This window comes from Alligator mississippiensis, chromosome 3, assembly GCF_030867095.1.
Source record: "Alligator mississippiensis isolate rAllMis1 chromosome 3, rAllMis1, whole genome shotgun sequence".
NCBI lineage: Eukaryota > Metazoa > Chordata > Crocodylia > Alligatoridae > Alligator > Alligator mississippiensis.
In genome coordinates, this window is record NC_081826.1 from 219,071,225 (window position 1) to 219,096,210 (window position 24,986).

The 24,986-nt window shown below is 42.5% G+C and overlaps 1 protein-coding gene across 3 annotated transcripts in view; it reads left to right on the forward strand.

Annotated features, from left to right (window-relative positions):
- The window catches only part of CEP120 (centrosomal protein 120), a 72,919-nt gene that overhangs the window by 8,192 nt on the left and 39,741 nt on the right, over positions 1-24,986 (forward strand). For 2 of the 3 annotated variants that reach the window (XM_006265328.4, XM_019478160.2), the window contains exons 2-11: positions 3,124-3,280; positions 4,138-4,252; positions 5,004-5,145; positions 8,998-9,146; positions 13,457-13,654; positions 14,574-14,798; positions 15,047-15,248; positions 16,625-16,802; positions 18,366-18,515; positions 21,802-21,984. In XM_006265328.4, the coding sequence (XP_006265390.1) occupies positions 3,124-3,280; positions 4,138-4,252; positions 5,004-5,145; positions 8,998-9,146; positions 13,457-13,654; positions 14,574-14,798; positions 15,047-15,248; positions 16,625-16,802; positions 18,366-18,515; positions 21,802-21,984 (1,699 nt within the window). The remainder of the gene's footprint in view (positions 1-3,123; positions 3,281-4,137; positions 4,253-5,003; positions 5,146-8,997; positions 9,147-13,456; positions 13,655-14,573; positions 14,799-15,046; positions 15,249-16,624; positions 16,803-18,365; positions 18,516-21,801; positions 21,985-24,986) is intronic. The other variant, XM_019478159.2, reaches the window with a different exon arrangement.

Sequence of the window (24,986 nt, forward strand, 5' to 3'; positions counted from 1 at the left end):
ATAGAGGTCAAGCTTATGTGAGGTGTCCAATCTGATTTTTTGGGGGGGAGGGGTGATCTTTTCCTCTGTATTGTCAGAGGATGAGTTGTTGTTGGAAGTGGATTCATTTTGGTTGTGGAAATATTCCTTGAGGCAGAGGCATCAGAATTCTTCTGGTTTTCCACATTGAAGTATTTTATTAGAGTATTTCTCTGGACAGAACTTTAGGCTTTTAGAAAGGACATATTTTCAGTTTTGTTAAGTGTGTGCATGGAGAGATTAATGATATTTGAGGGTTGGTTGCTGCTTTTAGTTTCATCAAGTCTGAGGTTGGAATGTTGTCAGGTGTTTGGTGTTGTTTCTCTGATGGTTGTTTTGTGTCTGGGAAGGTTGTTCCTGAAGTAATTTGTTCCGTTTCTTCTTTTTATGTTGAATGGATGTTGTAGAAAAATTTTTGTAGTCTCTTTGTATCCATTGTACAATACTAGGGAGGATGTCTGGATTTTTCTCTCTCAAATTGTTGTAGCATGTAGTGATTTCCTTCCTGAGTTGGTCTCTTTTGGAGCTATCACCTCCAGGTGGTTGGTTTTAAGCTTTGGGTAAAGCAGAAATCAAAGTGGGTGCAAGTGCACCAACGCACCCTCCCCCTGCCTCTTGATCCACCCCTGGGCTGGAATATATAATTTATTATGGGGTTGATCTTCAACAGCAGGTGGCTTCTTCACAAATCATGGGTACGAGGGCTACTGGACTCACACTTCTTAAGGAGAGACTGTCCCAGGCCCTGTACACCCAAAGCGAGTGGGGGCAGGCAACACCCCCAACACCCTTCCTGCCAACAAAAGGTCCCCCCACCTGCTACAGATGAGCATTCACAGCCCCACATGGATCATTACCTGACTGGTCTGCTTGTGTGTTCAGGTTGAAGACATGGTGGAACCTCTGTTCCTGCCCTAGGATCTATTCCCTAGCATGCAGCAAACTTGGACCTAGAAGGCTGCAAGGAGTATCCCAAAGCTTAGTGTGTTTCAGGATGTGTTCAAGAGTCACAGTGACCACACGTCATTCTGCAACATTCACTGAATGGCAACATGAACTAGGACAGAGGCACCAGCCTGTCCCCAACCAGCCTGGCATTTGATGAAAAAAAGCTTCTAAATGAACACTGGGCTGGTCAGGGACATGCTGGTGCCTTTGTCCCAGGCCCTGCTGCTGCAGCTGCTGCCTGAGATTTGGCACAGAATGGACCATGCTGTTGCTGGAGCTCTTCCACACATCCAGAAGCACGCTGTGCTTCCGGATGCTCCTCACAATCTGCTGGATCCCGAAGCTGGGCAGGTTGCTCGAGCAAAGCTTGTCCAGCTGTATCTGACATGCAGACCACATGTTGCTGACCTTAGCTTTAGGTTGTCAGATATTATAAATGTTATATTCTGAGTTGCTCCATTTGTCTTGTCTTGGGGTTAAGTGGCAGGGAGAGTTTTGAAAGAAAAAACTGCAAGGCTAAACAGAAGTGCTGGATCAATTTTTGGAAGGGGGGGAAGGGGATACCAATGTTATCTGGACCAATAACTTTTCACATTCATTTTTGGCAGTTTGCAGTTTTTCAGTCCTGTCTATAATGGAATCAAAGGCTAGTAACAAGGGTGGCTCACTCCAGGTACCACCCTACCCTCACCTGCTATGCCTTTGGTTGTTGTTACATCTCTGAATGATGGTCCTGCACAGTCTCTCAGGCTCAGACAGTTGGGTTTTGGATCACTGGGTCCTCTGGCAGCCCAACTTGGTTATTCTAATCCCTCTTGTGGGACATCTTCAGTGGCCTCCTTTCCTCATCTTCAGCCACTGCCATCCTTTGTAACCTAAACGGCAAACATAGCCCAACATAAGCACAATCAAGTGCAGCTGGGGTGCCTTTCTCTAAGCTCTTCCCCAGGCTTCTACTCAGTTTTGCTTGCTTCTCCCAACTTGTTCTTTCCTGGGCCTACTCATAATTCCCTGTCTCCCATATTGCTTCCCCACTCAGCACAGGGAGAGCTCCTTCAGCTAGCACAGCCAAGGTTAGTCTGCAGTTCTCTGTACCACTTCTCTCTTTCTCCCAGCAGTAAGATCCTTCCTTTAGCGCTGCCCAGGTCAGACTACCCCTTCTGCTTCTGTTGCAGGCTATATATAGCTACAGCCTGCCTCTTCTGGCCTCTGAGGAGCTTGCCTTAAAAGCACAGTCTTCAATTTCTTGCTGTCAGTTACAGGGCAAGGTCCCTTGTTACACCATCCATAACTTTAGTAAATTTTTTTCAAGAAATTCTCCTGAACTAGAAACTTGTATATCAGATTTGGATAGTTCAGAGTGCTGGCATCAGGCCCTGGGCTCTGCACTACCCTAACCAGGCCCTACATGCAAGGATCAGGCTTCAGGGTGCTCCGTGTCAGGATTGGGCCTTGGGCCCCTATGCCAGGCCCTTGTGCCAGCCCCACGTGCTGGGATCAGGCTCAGAGGGCCCTGTGCCACTGTCACCGAGCCCTGTATGCTGGGATCAGGCCCCGTGTGCCTGATCTAGCATAGAGGGCCACAGCCTGCAGGGTTCCCCATAGACCCATGAGGAGCCCCACAGGCCAGATGATATTGTGCCAGGTGCCAAGCACCCCTGAGTTAGGGAGCATTTGTACATTATCAACTTAAGCAGTTAAGTGATTTTTGAGAAATAGAGTGGTGGGAATACCAAAGGTGTTCCTATCTAAAAGCCCAATGTCACACTTCTGGGGGGAAAATAAAGTTACTTGCATAGGGAAAGTTCTATTGAAAGGAATTGGAGTAATTAATAAAGTTATTGTTCATGTGCATATGGCAATTGCACAAATAAATAAAGAAATGTTTGTATATATGTGCAAGCTTATTTGCAATGTAAATACATTTTACTGTCTATTTTGTAACATCTAACATCTATTTTTTGTGAATGGATGGTGGGAAGGAAGGGGTTTTCATAATTAATAATAATAAAAAGTATATTAAGATATTAAAACAACTGTGGGCTAAATGACAAAGGAAACATTTTATACATTTGTCTTGAGATATAAATACATTCTCTCTCTCTCTCTCTATCTTCCCCAAGTGGAGCTATCATTTCTGTGCTTTTGTTTTTCCAGGACGGCATTTTCCTAAACGTGCCAAGCATACACTTGTCGTAGAAGCAAAATTTGATGGTGAACAGCTGTCTACTGATCCTGTAGATCACACAAACCAGCCAGAGTTTGCCACTGAATTGGCTTGGGAACTCGATAGGAAGGCACTTCATCAGCACAGGTTACGTTATGAAACTAAATCTAGAATAAGTTTAGTTTGTCATTATTGTGTCTTTTACAGTTAGTGAAAGGTATGTGTTTGAACTACTGTCCACTAAAAATGTTAGAATTGAAGCTACTCTCTTTAATGATATACTTAATTACATGCTGAAACTAATTTATCTGAGGATACTGCTACTATAGGTAAGAGTAAGGGTGAAAGAGCATAAAGTTCTTTGTTTTGCTGAACTGATTGTGGCGGGGGAGGCAGGGAGGCTTAATGTAGAAGAATTATTCTGTGAAAAAATGATGCTGTGCTGCATCTGTGGTAAAAAATCCTATGAGAACCCATTTTCACAGGCCTTATTGTGGTGGGGCCCCCATGCGTCTGGCTGAGTGGCCCCTGGTGACCTTGTCCCTGTCACTGATTGGCTGAGAAGGCTGTCCGTCATGTGGCCCCACCCCTTGCTGCTGATTGGAGAGGGGCAGGGCCATAAGACAGGCATTCCTCTTAGCCACTCAGCAATGAAAGGTAGGGGCGGAGCCATTTTCCTGCTCACCTTCATGCTGGTAGCCCCTTTCCTGTTGGGTTGCGCAGCCAGGGGTGACTGCTGGTTCCCACTGGGTAGCCAACATTTTATGTTTAGTAAGTTTTTGTTTGTTCGTTTGTTTTTCCCGCAGATTCCATAGGGATTGCCCAATTTTGCAATTTCCATGAAATCCATGCAATTACAATTTGAGTAGGTCCCTATTCATAACTAGTTCCAAACCCATGAAAAGTTGATACATTTTGTATGTATTGTGAATTATTTGTCAGGGGCACATAACTGCAGACATTATTACTACTTCATGTTGTTTTTTATTGGGGTGGTGTTTCAGGCTGCAGCGAACACCTATCAAGCTCCAGTGTTTTGCCTTGGATCCTGTATCTTCAAGAAAGGATAGCATAGGCTACATTGTATTAGATTTAAGAGCTGCCCAAGAAAAGAAACAGGTGTGTTTAGTAACTGACATTTTGACAGTATGCACATTAGATTTCTTGTTTATAAAAATATATTGTAAGCTTTTGAAGGAAACAGGGAAGTTCTCAAATCCTTTTCTGAAGAAAGTAGATTCCTTCATTAGATGATCTAGCTCAGAACTTTTTAAAAAGATGTTTTAATTGCACGTATGTGAATTTGAAGCATTTTGAATACATCATTTTTATCACATGATAAAATATTTTTAAATTGACCATTAGAGATTGCTTTGAGAGCACAAAGCTAAATGTGTGTGAGGTCGGATTTGTTTGGTTGTGGGTTTGTTTTGTTTTGTTCTTTCTGTACTTCCAAATTATAAAAAAATATTTTCAATAATTGCAAAATTTAATTTGGATAAATTTGTTTTTCATATTGTATCTCTAATTCAAACTAGAAAATATCCACAAGTTTAGTTTAGCTTAGTTTTTGTTTTGTTTTTCTTAAATGAACATAATTAACCATTAAAACTACTGGAAGAGTTTGGGAGGCAGCCTTCTTACTTTCTAGTTCTATTTGACTGTAAAGCAGAAAGGTTTGGTCCACATCGGTGTTTGTGTCTGACATTTTGAAAATAAACACACATCTAAAATTTATAATAATTTTATCAATAAATGACTTGCCTCTTAGATTATTTTACCCTATAATCATACTAAACTCTTTTTTTCTTTTCCATTTTATTTGTTATTACTTTTTGGATCATATTTTGTGTATCTTTTTATTTTGCAGGCACCAAAATGGTACCCCTTGCTCAGTAACAAATATACTAAATTTAAATCTGAGATACAGATAAGCTTGACATTGGAAACTGATACAAAAGCACCTGTGGATGTTTTTAGAGCAAAGGAGGCACCTCCTAGAGAAGGGAAAGGTATAAAGCATAATAAAAACCTCTCTAAGTTTATTTAGAAAAAATGTTTAATGTGTGAAGAACATAGTTTGTTGCACGTGGTATATTTGTCTGATAAATGCATTTTTACTTTGTGAATATTTTGTGTGAAAATGTTATAACAAAATATTACAGTACCCGCATGCACTATGAGTTCAAATTACTTGCAGACGGTAGCTTGTTTTGCAAGCTGTGAGGCTCAAAGTTGAGTTGGATGCAAACCACAAGAGAGTTGTGAAGTTGTGGAATTGTTTTTAAAATGGCTCTCCAGTTTTATTAGGTTTTGGTAATGCAGGGGTTTCTGAAGTTAAAGAAATAGGTTTCTTTTCTTCATGACAAGGAGTAATTTAAATAGCTAAAACTCATGAAGTAACAAATCTGAATTGTAAACTGTAAGATGTGGATAAGAGTTGATCAGGATACAAGAAATGAAAACAGATCCAATTCTGCCCTCACATACCATCCAATTCAGTACTAAATGACATCTTTCTAAATAACCAGTACTCAGGGTTGCTTTCCTCAAAGTTAACCATTAACATTTGGCCCACCAGTGAATTCTCTTCCCACTCCTCTGAAATAAAATGACAATGTAAGTCAAAGTAAGCTGCAGAAATAATTTTTCTTAATTTCCAATACATTAGCCTCTAGTTCTGTTTCTTTTTACTCTTTTACCTTCAGGATATCTCATACAGCTTTGACAAATTATAAACTCTGTCTTTAATTTTTTTAATCCTGTTCTAAGTTATTGTATTTAAACCAAGCCTCCATGATCAAGGAAAATGAGAGGGTAAAAAAATCCATCAGACAGATAATCAATCTTGCCCTAAAGGATAAAAGCTTTTCTGGCTCCCCAGACCAATAGTTTCCCCACAGCCTCTTTGAAATCTTGTTCAAGCTATACCTCCATTATCGAACTGGGAAGGTAGACTGCAATCTCAGAACAGTAGTTGCTGTATATCTTGATGTATCCAGGATAAGTTGGAGACCTCTAAGAGGCAGTTTTTCTTTGTCAGTTATTTTTCCCTTCTCAAAGCCAAATTAACAGTAGGAAGAAACTAAGAAATCCCTCTTACTTCTGTGCTCTTCTCCCCATCTAAGAATGACCTCCAGTTGTATTCTTAATGGAGGGATAGAGGAGGCCCCTAGAACACTTAAGCTATATTTTCCTATCATCGTGTCCTTAGGGTTGCACCTGTCGTTCCTCAGAATATTTGTAGCTGATTCTTTTTTTCTGAATTTTAAAGATTGTATTTCATGTTTGTATCTACCTAGGTGAAAATACACTTGTAAATTTTGGAGGGGTTAGTCTAGTAGTGTTTAGGTCAGGTTTAGTACAATAAAACATCAGGTTTAAAATAACAGACTTGCTGGCTTGAGTGCTAACCCTGCTGAGATATCCCCTCCCTCTTACAATAAATAAATTAATTGTGTTTGGTGCAGCTCCTTGTGTGTGGATGAGGCCTTAAACCAAATTTCTTCCTATTCTGATTTTAAAGATCCTATGACATTTTTGATAAGGTAAGTCCTTACCTCAGGGATTGCCCCTTACCCCAGCTTTATCCCCGTGATTCTTAACCAGGGTGCTGTGGCACACTGAGGTGCCTTTCAAGCGTGATTCATGCAATGTTAGCATTGTTAGGTGTGCAAATATTTTTCATGAGGTAACCCCAGAGATTTTTATCTAGGAATCCATTGTGTTAGAAACATTCTAACCTGTTGTCATCTTTCTAAGTTATTTGCAACAGAAGAATCACTATTTTTCCATAGTATCTTAAGTCTAAAAAGATGGTCCAGGGGTGCTCCAACTCCTTCCCACAGACCATGTCATCTAGCCTGTAGGACTCCCCATGAGTCTAGAAATTTGGCAGCAGGGGCATGGTTTCAATTAACACTGCCACCTCTCCCTCACCACCAAATTTCCAAGCAGAGCATAGCTAAATTGGGCCTCTCTGCAGGCAGAAATGGCACTGCTCATCTGTCCCATGGGATGAAAAGGTTTGGCTCTACTGCTTTAACTTATTGTTCTGAGACCCTTTTTTGTGTGATCTTCAACTGTCTAGTGTTCTGTGGACCTGTTGGTTACCATTTCCACACCAGAAGTAGCTCTGACAGTGGTAAGATTTATTTATAGTTGGAGAAGCTCTCTACAATCTACTGAATTCGGTCTAGTGATTTTTCTTTTTTAAGAATAATCATAGAATCATAGAGTTGGAAGGAACTTCAGGTGTCATCGGTTCAAATCCCATGAGCTAGCATGCCTGAATACAAACATTATTTGGTATTTCAGCATTCATCTCTCACCCGCTTTCTCTTCTGAAAAGCTTATGCATTTCATTTACAGCATTTATTCTAGTGCCATTCTTAATAGAGTTTGCTTGCTTGCTTTCTTCCCTGTCATGGGGAAAAATTAGATGTTGATTTTATTTATTAACAAGAGCACTGCATGCCATTTATTTTTATACAGTATAGTAAATCACATGTAATATAAGCATGGGAAGACAGGGCTAGCCAACTGTGATAGTCTGTAGTTTGGCAGAAGGCAAAACATTGTGGCATCTTATTGACTACAGGTACTCCTCACTTAACGACCTACGTGTTTAACGACCGCGCGGACTTACGACCAGCTCTCTGAGCAGTCGGTATTGTACGAAACGTATTGTGGAAACGGCAGCGCGGCGTCTCAAGCCAAGGCACGCAGTATCGAGGGGCGGCTCCTCGCTTATTGACCAATTCGCTTAACGACCTAGTCGCAGGAACGGAACTCGGTCGTTAAGTGAGGAGTGCCTGTAATTTATTCAGAGTGGAATGAGCTTTCATAGGTTATAGCCTACTATGTCAGATGTTACAAGCTCTTTTTTTATTTCTCTTGAACTCTAATTTTCTCTCATCCTTATGCTTCACTCTACTATCTTAAAGCATGCATAAATACTTTTGTCAAGATTAGTAAAGTACATCCTCAATGGAGTTTAAAAAATGGTAAGTTTTTCTCTTAATTCATTCATTCCTGACTCCAATAATTTCCTCCTCATTTTAAATTATAGAGACCAGATTCAGTGTTATCTTAGTTTCAGGTATGTTTGGATTTAATATACTTGCAGCCACTATATGCATCTTCCAGGGATGTACAGCAGGTTATAGACAGTCCTAGGATTTAAGCTAGAGAGCAAAGAGTGAAACATTAATCTGTTTAAAACTTCAGACTCTTATTAGTGAAAACTGTACCAGTTGTTCACACTTTCTCCCCCAGATACTGAAAGTTTTAAGGGTGCCAGGTGCCACATTGCTTTACGTGGAAAATTTTGAGTTGTACACCGGTAGCAACTGATGTCCACTTTGCCTTATGATTTCCTTGTTTTGTATTTGCACTGTTGTCAGAAAATATATGAGAAATCTAACTTCAAAATTATTATGTTTATGTATGTTAAGGTTTCTATGACTTTCTTCCTAAGATTTGCAAAATAGGACTTTTTAAGCTGCTTCAGTTGGAAAGAAGAGGTGAAGGAAGAAAAATTCCAAAAGGCTACTGAATGAACTTTCATGTCTTCCATCAATTAAATATTTGTGCTGGCACTGTCTTACACTTTTTTTGTACTCATGTCAGAAAAGAAAACCTCTCAAAATTAATATGAGCATTCATTGAAGTGGATTCTAATTAGAGGGAAATAATATGTATCTGTATTCAGAAGCAAATTCCATTTTTTTAATATTAGGATTCTGTGACGCATTAGCATTCGGAGTCTTGAACTTCTCTACTTTTATAAACTATGTAGAAGCACCTTGCCATGGTGATCTAGAAAATAGCTGTATTAATTATTCTCTTTTTTTCTTTTTAAGTACCTGCTCTTCTTTCTGAGCTAGACCCTAAAACTATTGTACCAGTCCTAAATGAAGAAGAGGGCTATCATCAAATTGGACCAGCAGAATATTGCAGAGACTACTTTGTTTTGTCTGTAACTATTGCATTTGCTACACAACTGGAACAGGTAATAATAACAATACACCTTTAAGCCCAAAGTCATTTTGAGGACAGTATTCTATCCATTTCTTGTCTTGCTCCTGGTACAGGACTTTCATTACATAGTAAATTTAATCTATGAATAGTCTTAGTGTACATGTTCTTTTTAATGATACACTATTTACATTTGAGCATAAATAAGTTTATAGTGTTAGATTTTCTTTGTGAAAGAATAGAATTCGTCTGAGCCAGATAAAAGATCTTACAGAAATACTCTTGTGTGCTTTCTAAGATTTAAGTAATAAAGAGCAGTATGTTACTTTGCACACTGTGCTTGCTCAGTTTGGTTTTTCCAGGGGACTGAAATCAACAGGTAGACGCTCCTGTATCTTTGCTAGAAAGCAACAGGACTCAAAAATACCTGAAATAATTAATCACTTCAATTGCCTGTTTCTTCAAATATAGCCAGTGATGTGTCTGAGACTTAACAATGTAGAGAGTTATTAATAAACTGTTTTTGAAGTAGAGGAACATAAAGTTATGGTACATGAGTCATAATTCCAGATCAAGGTAACACTTAAATGATCTGTAATTCAAGTCATTTGAACTTTCTGCAAACCTTATTGAAATACAGCCTTTTTACTATGACAGGTTTTTAAGGGGAGACAAAAATATGGCTCTGTTAAAAGGACAATGATTGGAGCCAGTCAGGTCCAGATTTTGTCACATTGATTACTTCGCTCTTATTGGTGGAATAATTTCATGGCTTGAACATTTCTGTGGGAATTGGGGGACGTGGAATCTCTTTCCATCTTTGTTGCTGGCCTGTTTGATCATAGGCAAGTCACTATACATCTTTGCCTTCTGAGCTTGTTCGTTGAGATCTTACACAGTCGGGAAGTGCCTGTTTCTCACTGTTTGACTATACAGAGCCTAATGCACTGAGAGAAGTCTTGATCTCGGATCTCAGTTGAGGCCTCTAATCCTAATGTAAAACAAACTATTGTTACTTCACAAGTGGCCCTATTGAAAGTCATCAGGACTGTGGAGTGAAGCGCTCCTTAAAGTCGTAGAAAAGTACGGCTGGAGGGGATCTCCAGAGGTCATTTAGTCCAACTGCTGCCTGAGGCAGAATCACCCCAATCCAAACCATCCTATACAAAACATAATCTAAATAATACATAAGACTGTCATCAACCCTGACATAACACAAACCTAACACCCTAACCCACAACAGATTAAGCAGGGGAACCACAGCGGTCAGTGTCCTGCATCTGTAAAATGTTGACAATATATGCTCAAGAGATCCTGGGTAGAGGATCATGGCCCCTGCTACAGAGGAAAGCAAAACCCCCTACAGTCCTTACCAATCTGACCATGGGATAAAATGCCTTCCCAACCCCAAATATGGTGATCAATCTGACACTGAGGGGAGGGGCAAGACCCTCTAGCCAGGAACCTCTGACTTTGCTCCCAGAAGGAACATTGGCACACCATAGTCAAAGTTCCCAACCTTGGCTGTAGCCAATATCCAATGCCTCTGGGAAAGCTTAAAAACACCCTGACACATGTAGCAGAAAAGAGGGGGTGGGACCAATCCATAAAGCCCCAAAGCAGTAGAATATCAGCATAGCTACACCCCAGATCATTCCTGACCAGTGGCTGTTCAACCTCTTCTTGAACACATCCAGTGATGGAGTGTCCACAGCTTCCCTAGGCAGTCTATTCTGCTGCCTCACCATTCTAACAGTGAAGAAGTTTCTTTCTGGATATCCAATCTAAACTTACTTTTCTGCAACTTCCAGCCATTCGTCTGCGTCCTCCTCTCTGTAGCAAGAGAGAAAAGGTTCTTTTCCTATTCTTTATGGCAGTCCTTCAGATATTTAAAGACTACTAGCTACTATCACGTCCCCTCTTAAGTACCTTTTTCCGCAAGCTGAATATGCCTAGCTCCTTCAACCTCTCCTTTTAAGACTTGCTTTCCAAGCCCTTGATCATCGTCCCACCTCTGGACCCTCTCTAACTGCTCCATTTCCTTTTTAAAATATGGAGCCCAGAGCTGCACATAGTATTCCAGATGAGGCTCAGCCAGTGCTTAATAGAGATGAATTATCACCTCCCATGTCTTGCACCTAATGGTTCTATTGATGCATCCCAAAACCCCATTCACCTTTTGAGCACCTGCATCATGCTGCATTGAGTCTGTGACCTTTCAAGACTCCCAAGGTCTTTTCCATAGTACTGCCATCCAGTCAGGTGTCAACCATTTTAAATTTTTATTTTTGATTATTCCTCCTGAGGTGTAATACTTTGCATTTATCCTCATTGAACTTCAGTCTGTTAGCTGTTGCCCAGCTTTCCTGTCTGTCAAGATCTTTCTGAATTGCTCTCACATCCTCCAGTGTGTTTGTGATCATTCCCAGTTTCATGTCGTCTGCAAACTTGCTCAAGAAACTTCCTACGCCAGCATCCAAATAATTAATAAACATATTGAACAGCACCGTCCAGTGCAGAACAGACCCCTGTGGGACTCCACTTGAAGCTGCCTGCCATTCTGACGTGGACCCAGGGTGGGGCGGGATAGAGCCACGAGTGGCTTGTCTGGGGAAGGGGGGGCACGCACCCTGGGAAGGTACGGGGTGCATGTGCCCCCAGATCTGCACGTGGGGTGGGGTGGTCTGTAACTGCGGGCTGAGGCCGGGCTCTTCCCAGCCGGGGTCCTGGCCTGCACTGAGCTTGGGCCGGGCGACAGCAGTGCTGGGAGCGGGGCTGCAGCCAGCGGAAAATTTGCTGTAGTCCCCCAACCCCCATTCCCAGCGCCACCACCGTCTGCCCTGAACTCAGCATGGCCGCAGCTGCAGCCCATCCTGCCCTGCCCTGCCCTGCATGCAGATCTGGGGGCGCGTGTCCCCTGTGTCTGCCCAGGGTGAATGCCTCCCCCTCCCCATGCCCCACAGATATGCCGCTCACGGCTCTGTCCTGCCCTGTTCTGTCTGCAGGGCTTGCCCCTGCTCCAGCCCCACTCCCTTGCTCACTGCTGCTGCAGCCGTCCATGCTGCCCTGCGTTTGGGGGGGGGGGGGGGCACGTACCCGCCTGATCTGTGCATGGCAGAGGCAGCTACCGTTGCAGGCTGGGCTTCACACCCCGAGCCCCACTGCAACTGGCCTTGGAGCAGGTGGACACCACATGCCTCCTGCTGCTGTTCTGAGCTGCGCCTGCACATGGCCAACTGCAGTGAGACTTGAGGCGCAGCAGCAGCTGCCTCCACCACACATAGAGATGGGGGGGAGGGGGAAGGGGGCACGTGCCCCCATGACCTCTGCCAGGGTGCAACCAGCAGCAGGAGCACCCCCCTCCCCCAGGCTCCAATCCTGCCACCACCCAGCTGAGCTGGGGCCCCTTTTACCCTTCCCCTGCTCCTGGTTGGGCCACACCATCCATCCCTTACTGCAGGGGCCTCAATCTGACTCCCACTCCTTCCCTTCCCCAAACTGACCTGCTGGGCTGGGGGGGTGGGGATACACGCGCATATGCATGCAGAGACAACCAAGCAGTGTGTGGGGCCCGGGGCAAATCAGCCTGTGTGGGGCCCTGCCCAAGGAAGCCAGCAGAGGATTCAGCAGCGGGGGAGAGGGGCATGGGAAGCGGCTGGACGTTCTATTGACTGCCCTTTCTGTGATCTGCCATGTGCCACACATAGGGCACATCCAGACCAACATGGTTGTGGGGTATGTGGCACTGCAAACATGTTTGCAACGCCACATACCATACAGTCTGGTGTTCTCCGTGCTACAAGGGCATGCTGCCCAAGCATATGCTGTGCCATTTTTTTTCCCCCTGAGTTTTTTGACCCCTGGATACCCAGGGGTCAAAAAACCCACAGAAAAAAAACCTGACACAGCAAATGCTCAGGCAGTGCACGCTGCTCAAAAGCAGAGCTAGGATGCCTGGAGCTGTGCTGCAGCACCCGGCCAGGGTCTGCATGGTAGAATTGCTGCTGCTGTGGCCCCAGGAGGTCCCCAGGACTCCAGGTGAGGTTGCTGTGCGCCAAAGTGCTCATGGCATGATCATTCCCCAGGGACAAGTAGCTGCAACGCAAGCTGCCAAACTTCCATGCACATCTAGACACAACCACAGAGGCTACCCATGCCATTTGTGGCACTTGTGTTACAGGTTGGCCATTCCTGACTTAAAATGCAGTTTGCCACCTGGGATTTCAATCAGTTTCTGCCTCAGACTGCGGAAGATGTCTAACTGATTACAACTTCTTAGAAAATACTAGAAGATTACTGTATTTGTCATGTTAATAATACTTTTTTTCCTTTCCATATTTTTAGTTGATTCCCACTACAATGAAACTTCCAGAACGACAGCCTGATTTTTTCTTCTACTATTCACTTCTGGGAAATGATGTCACAAATGAACCTTTCACTGATTTGATCAATCCAAATTTTGAACCAGAGAGAGCATCAGTTCGAATACGTAGTAGCATTGAAGTCCTTCGAGTTTACCTTTCTGTTCAGCAAAAAATACCGGTAAACAGTTTATTTTTTTACCTGTGGTGACTTAGAAGAGGTAGAATCCTATGTGCAGGCTTTAACTGGAATAAAATCCTGACCTAAAAACCAAGAATATTTTATATATTGCTTATCATTCACCTGGTCTTTAAATAGTATGCAGTAAGTTTAAAAAGATCTGGCTCATCAGACGAATTTTGCTGTTGAAGTCAGTGGAAAAATTGTCAATAACTGGACACAAGTTGGATCTTTAATTCTAGAACCTACTTAAGTCATGATATTCTACCTTAGTTGCAGTACCACAACCCATCCCACCCCAAAACACTCTTTCTGCTAGGATTTGCGAGAGTGTTCTCAGTTCTCTAGTCCAGTGCTTCTCAAACTATTTGATGTGGTGGACTGGCAATTTTTTTTCCAGTGGGCCATGGACCAGTGCCTGGTTCAGCCGGTGGCAGCAACTGCATGTAACAGTGCTACACAAATGCCCAACCGGCTGTTTCTTTCTCTTTCCTCGCCTTGCACAACATGACATCACCTGGAGTGTTGGAATGTACGAACTGTGGCTCTATGACATATCAATGTTATGCTTCTGAAAATATATTTCTTTCTTTCCTGGCAACTCGCTGCAGACCGGCGACCAGTGGCTCGCAGACCGGCAGCGGTCCACGGACCACCACTTTGAGAAGCACTGCTCTAGTCTGCATTTATGTGTCACAATGGCTACTTTAGGGCAATTTTCACCCAGCTGATCTGGAGGATCTGGATCCCCTAGATGCCACTCCAGTCTTTTGTATTAAACTTAACGGGAATGAGAATTTTTTATCTTTACCGATTTGCTGGAAAGAGGTTCAGTCTCAGACAATGCAATATGAGAAGTATGTACATACATCTCACCTATTTCTGCATACCCCCTTTTTTCATTTCGTTTTTTAAATAGATCCATCTTTGCTGTGGGGACCAGTCTCTTGGAAGCACTGAAATACCACTAGCTGGTTTGTTGAAGAAAGACATTGTAGAGTTTGAACATCCTCTGGCAGTTGAAGAGGCATTCATCCTTGTTCCACCAAATCGAGCCAAGCAAAAACTGCCACCATTGCCTTCTGATCTGGCTCCTACTGTTGGGGTATCTGTAACCTTACAAAAAGAAAACATGCACTCACAGGTATGAATTACTCATTTTTAATTTTGATTTCAATATGGTTTTAAGAATTATAATGAACTTAACTCTTATTTTTAAAAATTGTGTATTACATTTTAAAGCATAAAAGGAAAACCAAGAGAAAAATCTACAATATTTTAAAACAGTAATAAATAACTTCTCTTTGCTTACCTATAACATTAAAATATCAAATTACATAGCTATTTTAAAGAGTATATATACGTGTTTAAAACCATTTGATTTTTATTTAGCCTTTGCTTCAGTTTGACACTCAGACTGAGCCAGAACACTCGCAGAGAAGAGTAGGTTCCCCTACAAGGGAAAAAAGCAGCAGCCCAGAGCACAGATCCCAGAATGCACCAAATAGCCAGTTCCCTCCCACAAAGGATGAAGCAACAGAAAGTGAAGCAGAAAGTCTTCAGTATGACAAGGGCACAAAACTAAATAAAAAAGGTATGTATTGTTATAACGAGGAATGTTCCTGGAACCATTCTGTCTCCTCGATCATATGGATCCCTTTGTTGTGGGGATATTTAATACTAAAAGTTAATGCATATTTAAAAAAAAAAAAAAGACAGTAACAGCAGAAAATAAGTGGAAGAGCCAGTGGTCGGTAATCAATGCTCTGTTGGTCATTGGTAATTTATTAACAATAATTTGAAATACACTGCTACAAATCAGGAGTTGGAACCTATTGCCAGTGGGCCAGATCAGGCCTGTGAAGTGATTTGGCTCTGGCCTGTGGCAGCTAGAGGCTCATAGAGTATCCACAACCCCCCATTTCTATCTCACACTTCTTCCAGCCCCGTACTACGCACACTGCCTTTCTCACTGCTCTTGAAAACTTCAAAGGATAGAGGTTCCACAAGCTGTGTAGGTAGCTTATTCCAAATGCTTAACCACCCTCATAGTAAGAAAGTTGTTTTTTAATACACAACTTGAAATTTCACTTTTTTGAATTTAAGTTACTTCTTTAACCAGCTTCCTTTGTATTTGACGATTGTAATCAAATTCTCCTTCAGTCTTTCCTTCTCCAGGCTAAGAAATCCCAATGCTTCTAACCTTCTCTCATAAGTCATACCTTTAATGTTTTGTTGCTCTCCTTTGGAATCTTTCTAATTTTGTTCTTCTCTCTTTTGAATTGTGGTGCCACTATTGATTTGCATATTCCAGGTGAGGCCTTCACCAGTACCGAATAGTGGAAAAATCATTTTACTTGACTTGCAAGAGTCAAGTACGGTTAAAACAACCCAGTATGTTATTGGCTTAAGGCAGGATAAGGTGGCACCTTTAGACACTAACTCGATTCAGAAATTAATTAGCTTTCATGGGCAATGGCCCACTTCATCAGTGACTCTTATGACAGTGATTCTTAACCAGGGTTCTGCAAGATCTTTTTAAGGGTGGTATGGAGTACCATGCAATGTTAACGCTTTTAGGAGTACAAACACGATTCACAAGATTAAACCCAGAAATTTTGAATAGGAATCCCTAGTGTACTGTAAGAATATTCTGACCTGTTGTGCCCTTCCTGGGTTCTTTGTAACAGAAGAATTGTTTTGTTGTTTTTCTATACTCAAAAATGAATGAGAACTCACATTTTATGGGGTGCCTTGAGTCTAATGAAACTGAGAACTATTGTACTACAAATATTGGCTTGTTTTGCAACAAAAGTATCCTGTTGATTCCTTTTCAGTTTACAGTCTACTATAAATCTCAAGTCCTTTTCTGCAGTATTGCAGCCTAGCTAATCATTCCCCAATTAGTAGTGTTTTGGATGGAACAGAAGATAAAGCTGTGTTTAAAACTCCCTTGTATTATTATTTCAGCTTTGATTTCTCCAACACCTGTTTCTCAGTCCAACCCTCAGCCTGCATCCAGTGCTTCTGAGTCTACTTCAGCACAAAAAATCATAGTACCCGCAGCATCGCATCATTTTTGCTTTTCAGTAGATTTACAGAGTATTCATAATCTAGATGTCGGATTTCCAGTCAACTGCATGTTAAGGTATGTTATATTTTATTTGCTGATTGTGCTGTTAGTAATGGTACTGGTTCTCTTTTCCCAGATAAAAGGAAAGAAATACACCACTTGGAAGTATTGGTAATAGAGGTTGCCATACCTTTTCACTTCAAGTAGCTGCATATCTATGATGGGTGGGTGAAGCACTAAAATATCAGGCCTTTTCATAACAAAAAAAATTCTGAGAATAGCAGGGTGTATAATGTAATATTTTACTTGTATTGGATTTTCTTCTTATACCTATCACTAAGATCTCAGCCCAAATGAGATCAATCATTACTCAGCTCTTAGATAAGAGAAGATGGTTACCTTGTTTTGCACCTACTTTTTCAGAATGAGTGTTAGTAGCCTTGTCCATTTATTCTTCATCCAATAGTGGTTCCCTGTGGAGTTTATTGTAGTTCTTTTGCTGCTAAGGCACAGATTACCACAACCTGATTTTTATGGCTGCGTGGGATCCTTTGGATTCTCACATTTTCAAGAACGTGTTTTGGCAGTCCGTTCCTATCAGAAAAGAAAAAAATTACATAACAGTTCATTTTTACAAAGATTTCTTCTAGAACAGCTCTCCAAAAGGTTGTTATCCTATATCACACGTAGCATTTTCATTAAAAATAAAAAGTAACTTTTTCTATTTCGGATGCTTCAAAATGTGTGGCTGCACCTGTTGATTTCCCCAGAAGCTAAAGACTAAAATATTCTAACTAGCAGGCTATACGTATTCATTTCATTTCCCATTTGCTTTGGAGTCTAGCTTCATTTGAAGTCAGAACAATTTAAACAATAGTATATACATGCACTACTGGGGAATGATAGTCTTGTCAGCAGCAGTATCTGAGACAGATTTTCTGTTATGTTGGTCAGCTGGCTGATAGCATTAGTAAAATAGTAATTGGCCTTCCATTTGATCATTAATATAATGTCACTGGGTGCTGGTTCAGGATAATGTTGTGTGGTATTCCGTAGGAATCAAAAAATATTTCAAAGGCTTAGCTCTGACTTTAAAATATGCATTTAAAATGGGTTAGAAATCTATCTTCTTGTAATTTTAAACATTAAATATTAGCCATAACTGAGATTATATCTTTTTTTTTTTTTTAATGCTTGTTTCATGCAGTCTAAATAAGATAATAAGATTTAGTCTCACACAGTGCTTTCAGAAGGCTTATGTGTGAAAATCTAAAAGTTTTTAAACAATAGTAATATTTAACATTTTACTCGCGGGTCTGAATATTAGCAGTGCCTGTTAAGACCATGTCTGTGTTCAAACAACAATGAATTCTGGGCTCTTATCCTGTATTATTAAAACCAGTTGGAGCCTGGAGTGTCAGTGTCTGATCTGGCCCTTTGGATGTTGATTTTTTTTTTTTTTGTAATTTTAGTTGTGTATACACAGTCTACAGGGGGAGTATTGATTTATCAGTTGATGACACCAGTAACTTCAGTTTTTCTTTAATACTCTTACATCAGTTACACAAACTGGATGAGCAGGTTTGTCTTAGTCAGGAAACCCATTTCAATTGTGCTTTTTTTATCTCTTCTCATTAGGTACTCATATCCCTTTTTTGGTAGTGCAGCTCCGATTATGACAAATCCTCCTGTAGAAGTGAGGAAAAACACGGAAGTCTTTCTTCCTCAGTCTTATTGTGCATTTGACTTTGCAACTACACCTCATCAGCTTCAAGAAACTTTCCTCAGGTAGAACTTGCTTGTTTTTTGTTTCCCTTTAATTAGAGGGAGTATTACTTAACTGTGTTTTCAGTATAGAAAAACAGTAACAAATATCTTAATGTATCATAAGTTTGTATAATTGAGATGCTTTTCTTGTCTTCTAAGGTGTACATGCTACAATTCCATAGTATTTGCTTACATTGGTAGGGATTTTTAATTCAATGATCATTACCAATAGAGGCATCTATTTGTGTAAATTCTTATCAAAGTGAAAGTTATATAATCTAGCCTTCAAAAGCAGATTCAGTTTTGCAGTTCTATAGTAAGATTTCTGTGTGCATAACCTACTTTGGCAGTCACCAGAAGTTTGCAAAATACTATGGTTTTCAGGAGGATTAGCAAAACTACATGGATTAGAGCAGCGATATTTCAACCTACTGTATGATGGGGGAATTGGAGAGAACCATGGCTGGAAGTGATATCAAGAGATAATCTAGTCCAGTCCTCTTGTACCATATGCAGAGGGAGAAAATATTATTTGGAGGGGAGGGGGCGCTAAGTGTGTGTGTGTGTACACGCGCGCGCGCACACACACACACACACACACACACACACACACACACACACGTAAATCTGTGGAGAGGGAAGGGATGTGGGGGGCCAGGTTAAGGCTCCCACAGTGAGGGAGGGAGTGGGGCAGGGGCTGGGGTGAATGGAGCCCCAGGGAGGGCTATGGGATGGTTGGAGCCCGAGCAGCTCATTCAGGGACACTGGGGGGCTCACTACTACACACACCCCTGTGGAGGAACAGGTGGCATGTGCCCCCTGGATTTGTGCATGGGGCGGGGACAGGCTGCTGCTGTGTACTGGGGGCCTGTGCCCTGCTGCCATTGCCCAAAGAGCTGTGCAACACCATGTCTGCCACTGCTAGACAGGCAGGGGACGCAGCACAGCATGGCAGCGGGAGACACGTGGCGTCGTATGGCTCCTGAGGCAGTGACAGTAGGAAGCAGAACCCCATCCCACAGCGGCAGCCCATCTCCACCCTGCACGCATCTCTGGGGGCGGGGGCATGTGCCCTCTGTCCCTCCCCCATGGTGTACACAGCTGCAGAAGTACCCCCATGTCCCTGGATGAGCTGCCCGGGTTCCAACTATCCCATGACCCACCCCAGGGCTCCATTCACCCCTGTCCACTCCCTCCGTCACTGTGGGCGCCTCAATCTGCCCTCCTTACCCCACTCCCCTTCACAGACTTGCCTGCTGTGGTGGGCAGCGCTCCACACGCAGCTGGGCTGTAATCCTGGCCTCGTTCAGGCTGTGGCTCTGTGTCTGTGATCATCCCGTGCTGCAGCTGCCTGGAGCCTGCAGCCAATCTGTACTGTGGCCCTCTGCACTGCCATTGCTGCCCCACATTTTGGGGGAGGGTTAAGCCTTGTTAGCCCCAGCCTTCTGCCGCCTGTGGGAGGGCAGGATCATCCTTTTTTTAAAACCATTCCAGCCCAGTGTGAATTGAATGGAGAGTAAATGAAAATGCAATCTTTACACTTATTAGGAACACTTTTTGAAGTAAAGCAGCAGAGAGGAAGTTAATAAATCTAATTCTTCTTTAGGAATGGAAAAGATTTCTAAAATTGACTCCATCATGATTTGATGAAAAATTCTGTATATTGTAGCAACATAAAACAATCATGATGATCTAGCTAAAACATTTAAATCAGGGTTGTCAAATTCACCTGGGGCCCCAGGCTGGATCTGGACTGTAGGGCTCCTTATGGGCGTGATCCAACCTAGGGCATGAGGGCTGCTGCACCGACCACTGGTGTGGTGGGGGTGCTGCAGGATTTGTTGACAGCAAGCCAAACCTACCACCAATGGCCATGTCCAGTGGGGCATGGTCAAAGAGCCCAATCTCTAATGCCTTATGGCAGCGTTTCTCAACCCATGGGTTGCAACAGTGTCAAAAGATCACAAGCTGTGGCAGGGCACAGGGGCAGCAGGAAGGTGCCTGTCCCTTCCAGGAGGGGAGAGCTGTGTGGCTGGGCTGGCGGCACTGGGACCTGTGCCCATGCTCACAGGGGCGGAGCGGCTGGGAGATGCTTCTTGGAGGTTGGGAGGGGTCCTGGCCAGGCTGCTTGGCATAGCGCAGCGTGGCAGCCCCAGCCCAGGGCAGCGGAGGTGCCACAGGCCTCTCCTTCTCCCCACTCCAGCCCATGCTGGGGCCAAACTCACTCAACTGCTGCCCGCATGAGCTGTAGCTGCCACAGGCCCCATGCTTCAACCTGAGTGGGACTGGGCAGCTGAGGGCCCCTCTGGCAGGGCTGGGTGGGTCAGGGGGCTGCAGGTCAGGAGTGAGGGACACCAGCATGGCCTGGGGAGGCAGGGAACTGGGAGTCAGGCACTGGCAGGGCCAGGGGGTGTAGGTTGGGACAGGCCATGGATCTTTGCAAATGGGTCCTGGTAGGAAAAAGACTGAACCACTGCCCTGTGGCAGCCCAGTTGGCTATGCAGGATGAGAGGGGGCTGCCACTGAGGGCTGGGGCTTCTCCAGGCTCTTCCCAGAGGGGGTTGGGCCAGGCTACACTTGGGGCAGGTGGGCAGCGGTGCTGGGAGGGGCATTGGGGAGGACTACAGTGAATTTGGGGGGGGGCTACAGCCCCCCCTCCCAGTGCTGCTGCCGCCCACCCCCAGAACAGCCCGGCCCAGCCCCCGCTGGAAAGCCCAACACGGTCCTGGCCACAGCCTGTAGCTGCAGCCTGCCCTGCCCGATGCACAGATCCAGGGGCACATGTCCCCCATACCCTCCCGGGGTGTGTCCAATAGTGAGAGCTGCCCCTTCACCTTCCTGTGTCCCCGGACAAGCCGCTTGTAGCTCCATCCTGTGCCCTGCCCTGGCTGAGCAGTGCCTACACCAGCCCTAGCCCCACTTCCTCCCTCACTGCAGGGGCCTTGATTTGTCCCCCCACCATGCCCCTTTCCTCCCCCCACCCCTTCCACTACAACATACTTACCAGCTGGACACTGCTCTTCAAGATACCAGGCTACCCATCAGAAATCGGATTGGTATCAGCTGATATGCCTCCTTAAAAATCAGCTATCAGTATCGGCACAAAAAAATCTCTATCTGTGCACTCCTAGTCCCCTCCTTCTCCCCTCCCCCCGAGTCTAAAAGAAATGGTATGTTTTTGCTGTGGGTGATAACAACGTCCTGCCTCCAGACTGGTTTGGGAACTAACTTTTAGAAAAGGGGATCTTGTCGCTCCAAAGATTAATGTTTTTGAGTGGTTGAGTACTAATGCACTTTTCTGTTTTAGATTACCACTGTTGGTTGAATTGTGGCACAAGGATAAAATAGCTAAGGACTTACTTCTAGGAGTGGCAATGTTGCAGCTTTCAAATGTTTTGGCCTTGGAAAAAACTCGGTTCTTAGGTACTAATGGCGAACAGTGTTGGCGTCAAACTTGCAGTGAAAGAATCGGTGTTACAGCAGCCCAAGGGTAAAACAAATTTTTAAAGTCATTTGCATTATAGCAAGTCTTCTTTATAAGACTGTTTAAATGTTTATTTTCTGCAAAATAACTTGTTTCTTCCTTTTTCCATTTATGCTACTTTGAAAAGTTCTGTTTTCTTAGCTTTTATTTAGAAACACTTGGTCAGATTCTTTAAGGAGGTAGGTGCTATTTCTCCACAAAAATGTTATTCATAGATGAAGTGTATATTGTGATAACATGATAGTTGATATGAATATTTATTATTACAATCTTTTTTCACATTTTAAACTCTCCTCTTTGCGGAATTTAAAATTTATTTCCAAAGTGCTATAGAAATGTAAGTTATAGCTAGAATTACTTGGAAAAATTTCAGACAGCCCCAAAATGGGATTTAGTAAAAGCTTGTTTTTTATAAAACTTAAGAAGAATCGATATATTTTTAACTTTTGTACACGTAAACATTCCCCTCTGAAAATGAAACTGATCAGTCCTTCCAAGTTAAGAATATAAAAGTAAACAGAATAAATATTGATAAGTTTATGATGTTTTTCCAAATATTTTAATAGGAAAGTCTAAAAGAGCTCAAATTCCCATTAATAACATATTTTGAGGCGCATTTAACTTAAACTTGTTTTTTATATCCTTTAGTATATACATCTGCAAGTAGTTTCTGAGCCACAAATTAGTTCACTTTCAGGCTACAAATAGACATTGTTTTTGTTGTGGAATCAGTTGTGCTGGGATGTGTCCCAGCACATCTGACCCAAATGGCTGACAGATATAGATGTCCCTTGGGGCTGTTGTCCTGCAGGATTGGGCTCCTGGCACTCCCAGGACTTCAGGGGCCCCCCTCCTGCGAGACAGTGACTTTGGCTGCCTGGCTTTGGCCTTGACCTTGAGCGGGTGACTGCAGGTTTGGAGTAGGGAACCACATGGACTTCAGCATAAAATGTGTGCCCTACAGCATAAAATGTGTGTGTTCCAGAATTGCCTGTCTGGGGTAGCTGAAAAGCATGGCAAGTCTCGGGCTGTAGGGATCAACATTGCCATAATGAGGCACCTATCATGATCAAGCAGCACAGTCTATCAATAGGAATAGTTATGTTCACATTTTTGGACATTTGGGGCATAAGGGGCCAGGATATCTGCTCGCTTGCATTTTGTACTGCCATAAAAACTTCTCTGGCATGATGGGGGAGATGTTTGTGGCCTTAGTGCTCCTTGTCATGAACCAATAATTTGTCATCTGTGCTTAGCTAATAAAACTTAGCTTGTTAGTTTGGGGGCTTTTTTGTGTGTGCGCGTGCACATCTCCCCTCCCCCTTTTTCCTTTTTTTTCTCAGTAACTTTAAATAGCACTTTTCATTCCAGAACTTTTTTTACTTTAAAAACTCCTGAATTAGAGGATTGTGTGGTCACACATTTTCCTGAACAAGAATTTAGGAATGTAAGAAATCACATATAGAGCACTATAATTTTAGCTTGCCAGTTGTTTTTTGTTCTACCCCTTGCTTTTGAAGATCCAATAATTTGTTTGCCTCTAGAAGGTGTTCTTTTTCTGCCTGACCATAGAATGAAGCAATTTTTTTAAAAGCTAGTTTGCTAAAACAATTAAAGGAGAAAATGTTGAAACCCTTAATTGTTACATACATGCTGAACCTTGTGTGTTTTAAGTTGCCCTGTTGATTTCAGTGGGACTTTGCAGAAAGTGTATTTCTTCCTCTTGTGAAGTTCACATGAGTTTTTTTCATGGATTTTAGTAGAGCCAGGATTTCACCTCTAGTTCGTAAAGGGTAAGCATGTGTGTAATTATAGTTTTGACATATGTTATGGTTTCAGTATAGATTCAAGTAGATGCCTTCTCTTTCCCCACCCTGAGTGAAAATACTTGTTTGAAATGAACAAGCGAAGTATGTATGTATTACACAAAAGTTACTAACCACTAGATGGCATTCTCAAACACGATTAGTCTTGGGCTTTTTACTGTAACAGTGAATGTCAGTTTGGATTAAAGCAGAGGTTCTCAACCAGAGTTCTGTGAAATAGCTTTTGCTGTCTTTGCCTACAGTAAAAGTAAGAGCTGGCATTTTCTGAGGGGTTCTTGAGTCTAAAAGGAGGCATCAAGGCTAAGATCCCAATTAAAATATTCACTGTCTTAAGTATTTTCAAAGCCAAGGCGAAATGATGTAGGGTTAGCACACATCTCCTATTGTAGCTCTAGGGTCTGGTGAAAGGACAGTGGAACTGAGACTTGCAGGGATAGAGTTATCCCAGGGAAACCTTATCTGTCCCTTGGGAGACAAAGGGAGAAACATGGGGTTCCAGGATACCTCAAAAATAGTTCTGTGACAAGGACCTAATTAATTCTTAATGCAGTTACCTATTTTCAGAATCTCTTTTTTTATATATATCCAGAATAATAAATCTGCTTTTGAAGATGTTTTACTAATGTAGTGAAACTCCTATTTTCAATAATAGGACCCCTAGATAGGGTTTAATTTTCTTTAAAAGCCCTGGGAATAAAGGATTGCCAGCTCTACAGTGGAACCTTTGGGCATCTCACCTGTTTGTGGGGGAGTGGAGAACGACACATTTTGTGTAAAGGGCACTTTGAAAGAAGCAGTTGTCCTATTCTATAGGAGGTTACTGCTCTGTTTAAATGAGAATAGAGTAGGTGAGAAAGTTGTTAAGTTAAAATGTCAAAAGAGCTTAAAGTGGAAAGGTAAAGAATTTCAGCAAAAAGGAGTATTGATTGAAAGAATACTATTCAAACATTGCTTGGTATAACAAGTATGCCATCTAGAAGGTTAAACGTAATTATTTTAAAAGTAAATCCCAAAGTAAATTTAGTTTCAGAAATCTTTGAACAAGTAAATTTTTTTTCATTTCATAAATTCAAGATTGTAATAAAAAATGAAGCATTGGGTCTTGTAGGAATGTAATAAAGTAACGTACTAATTTTTTATGGGTTTGCTTGGTAGCAGCAAACTAATCTTGATTGTTTTTTA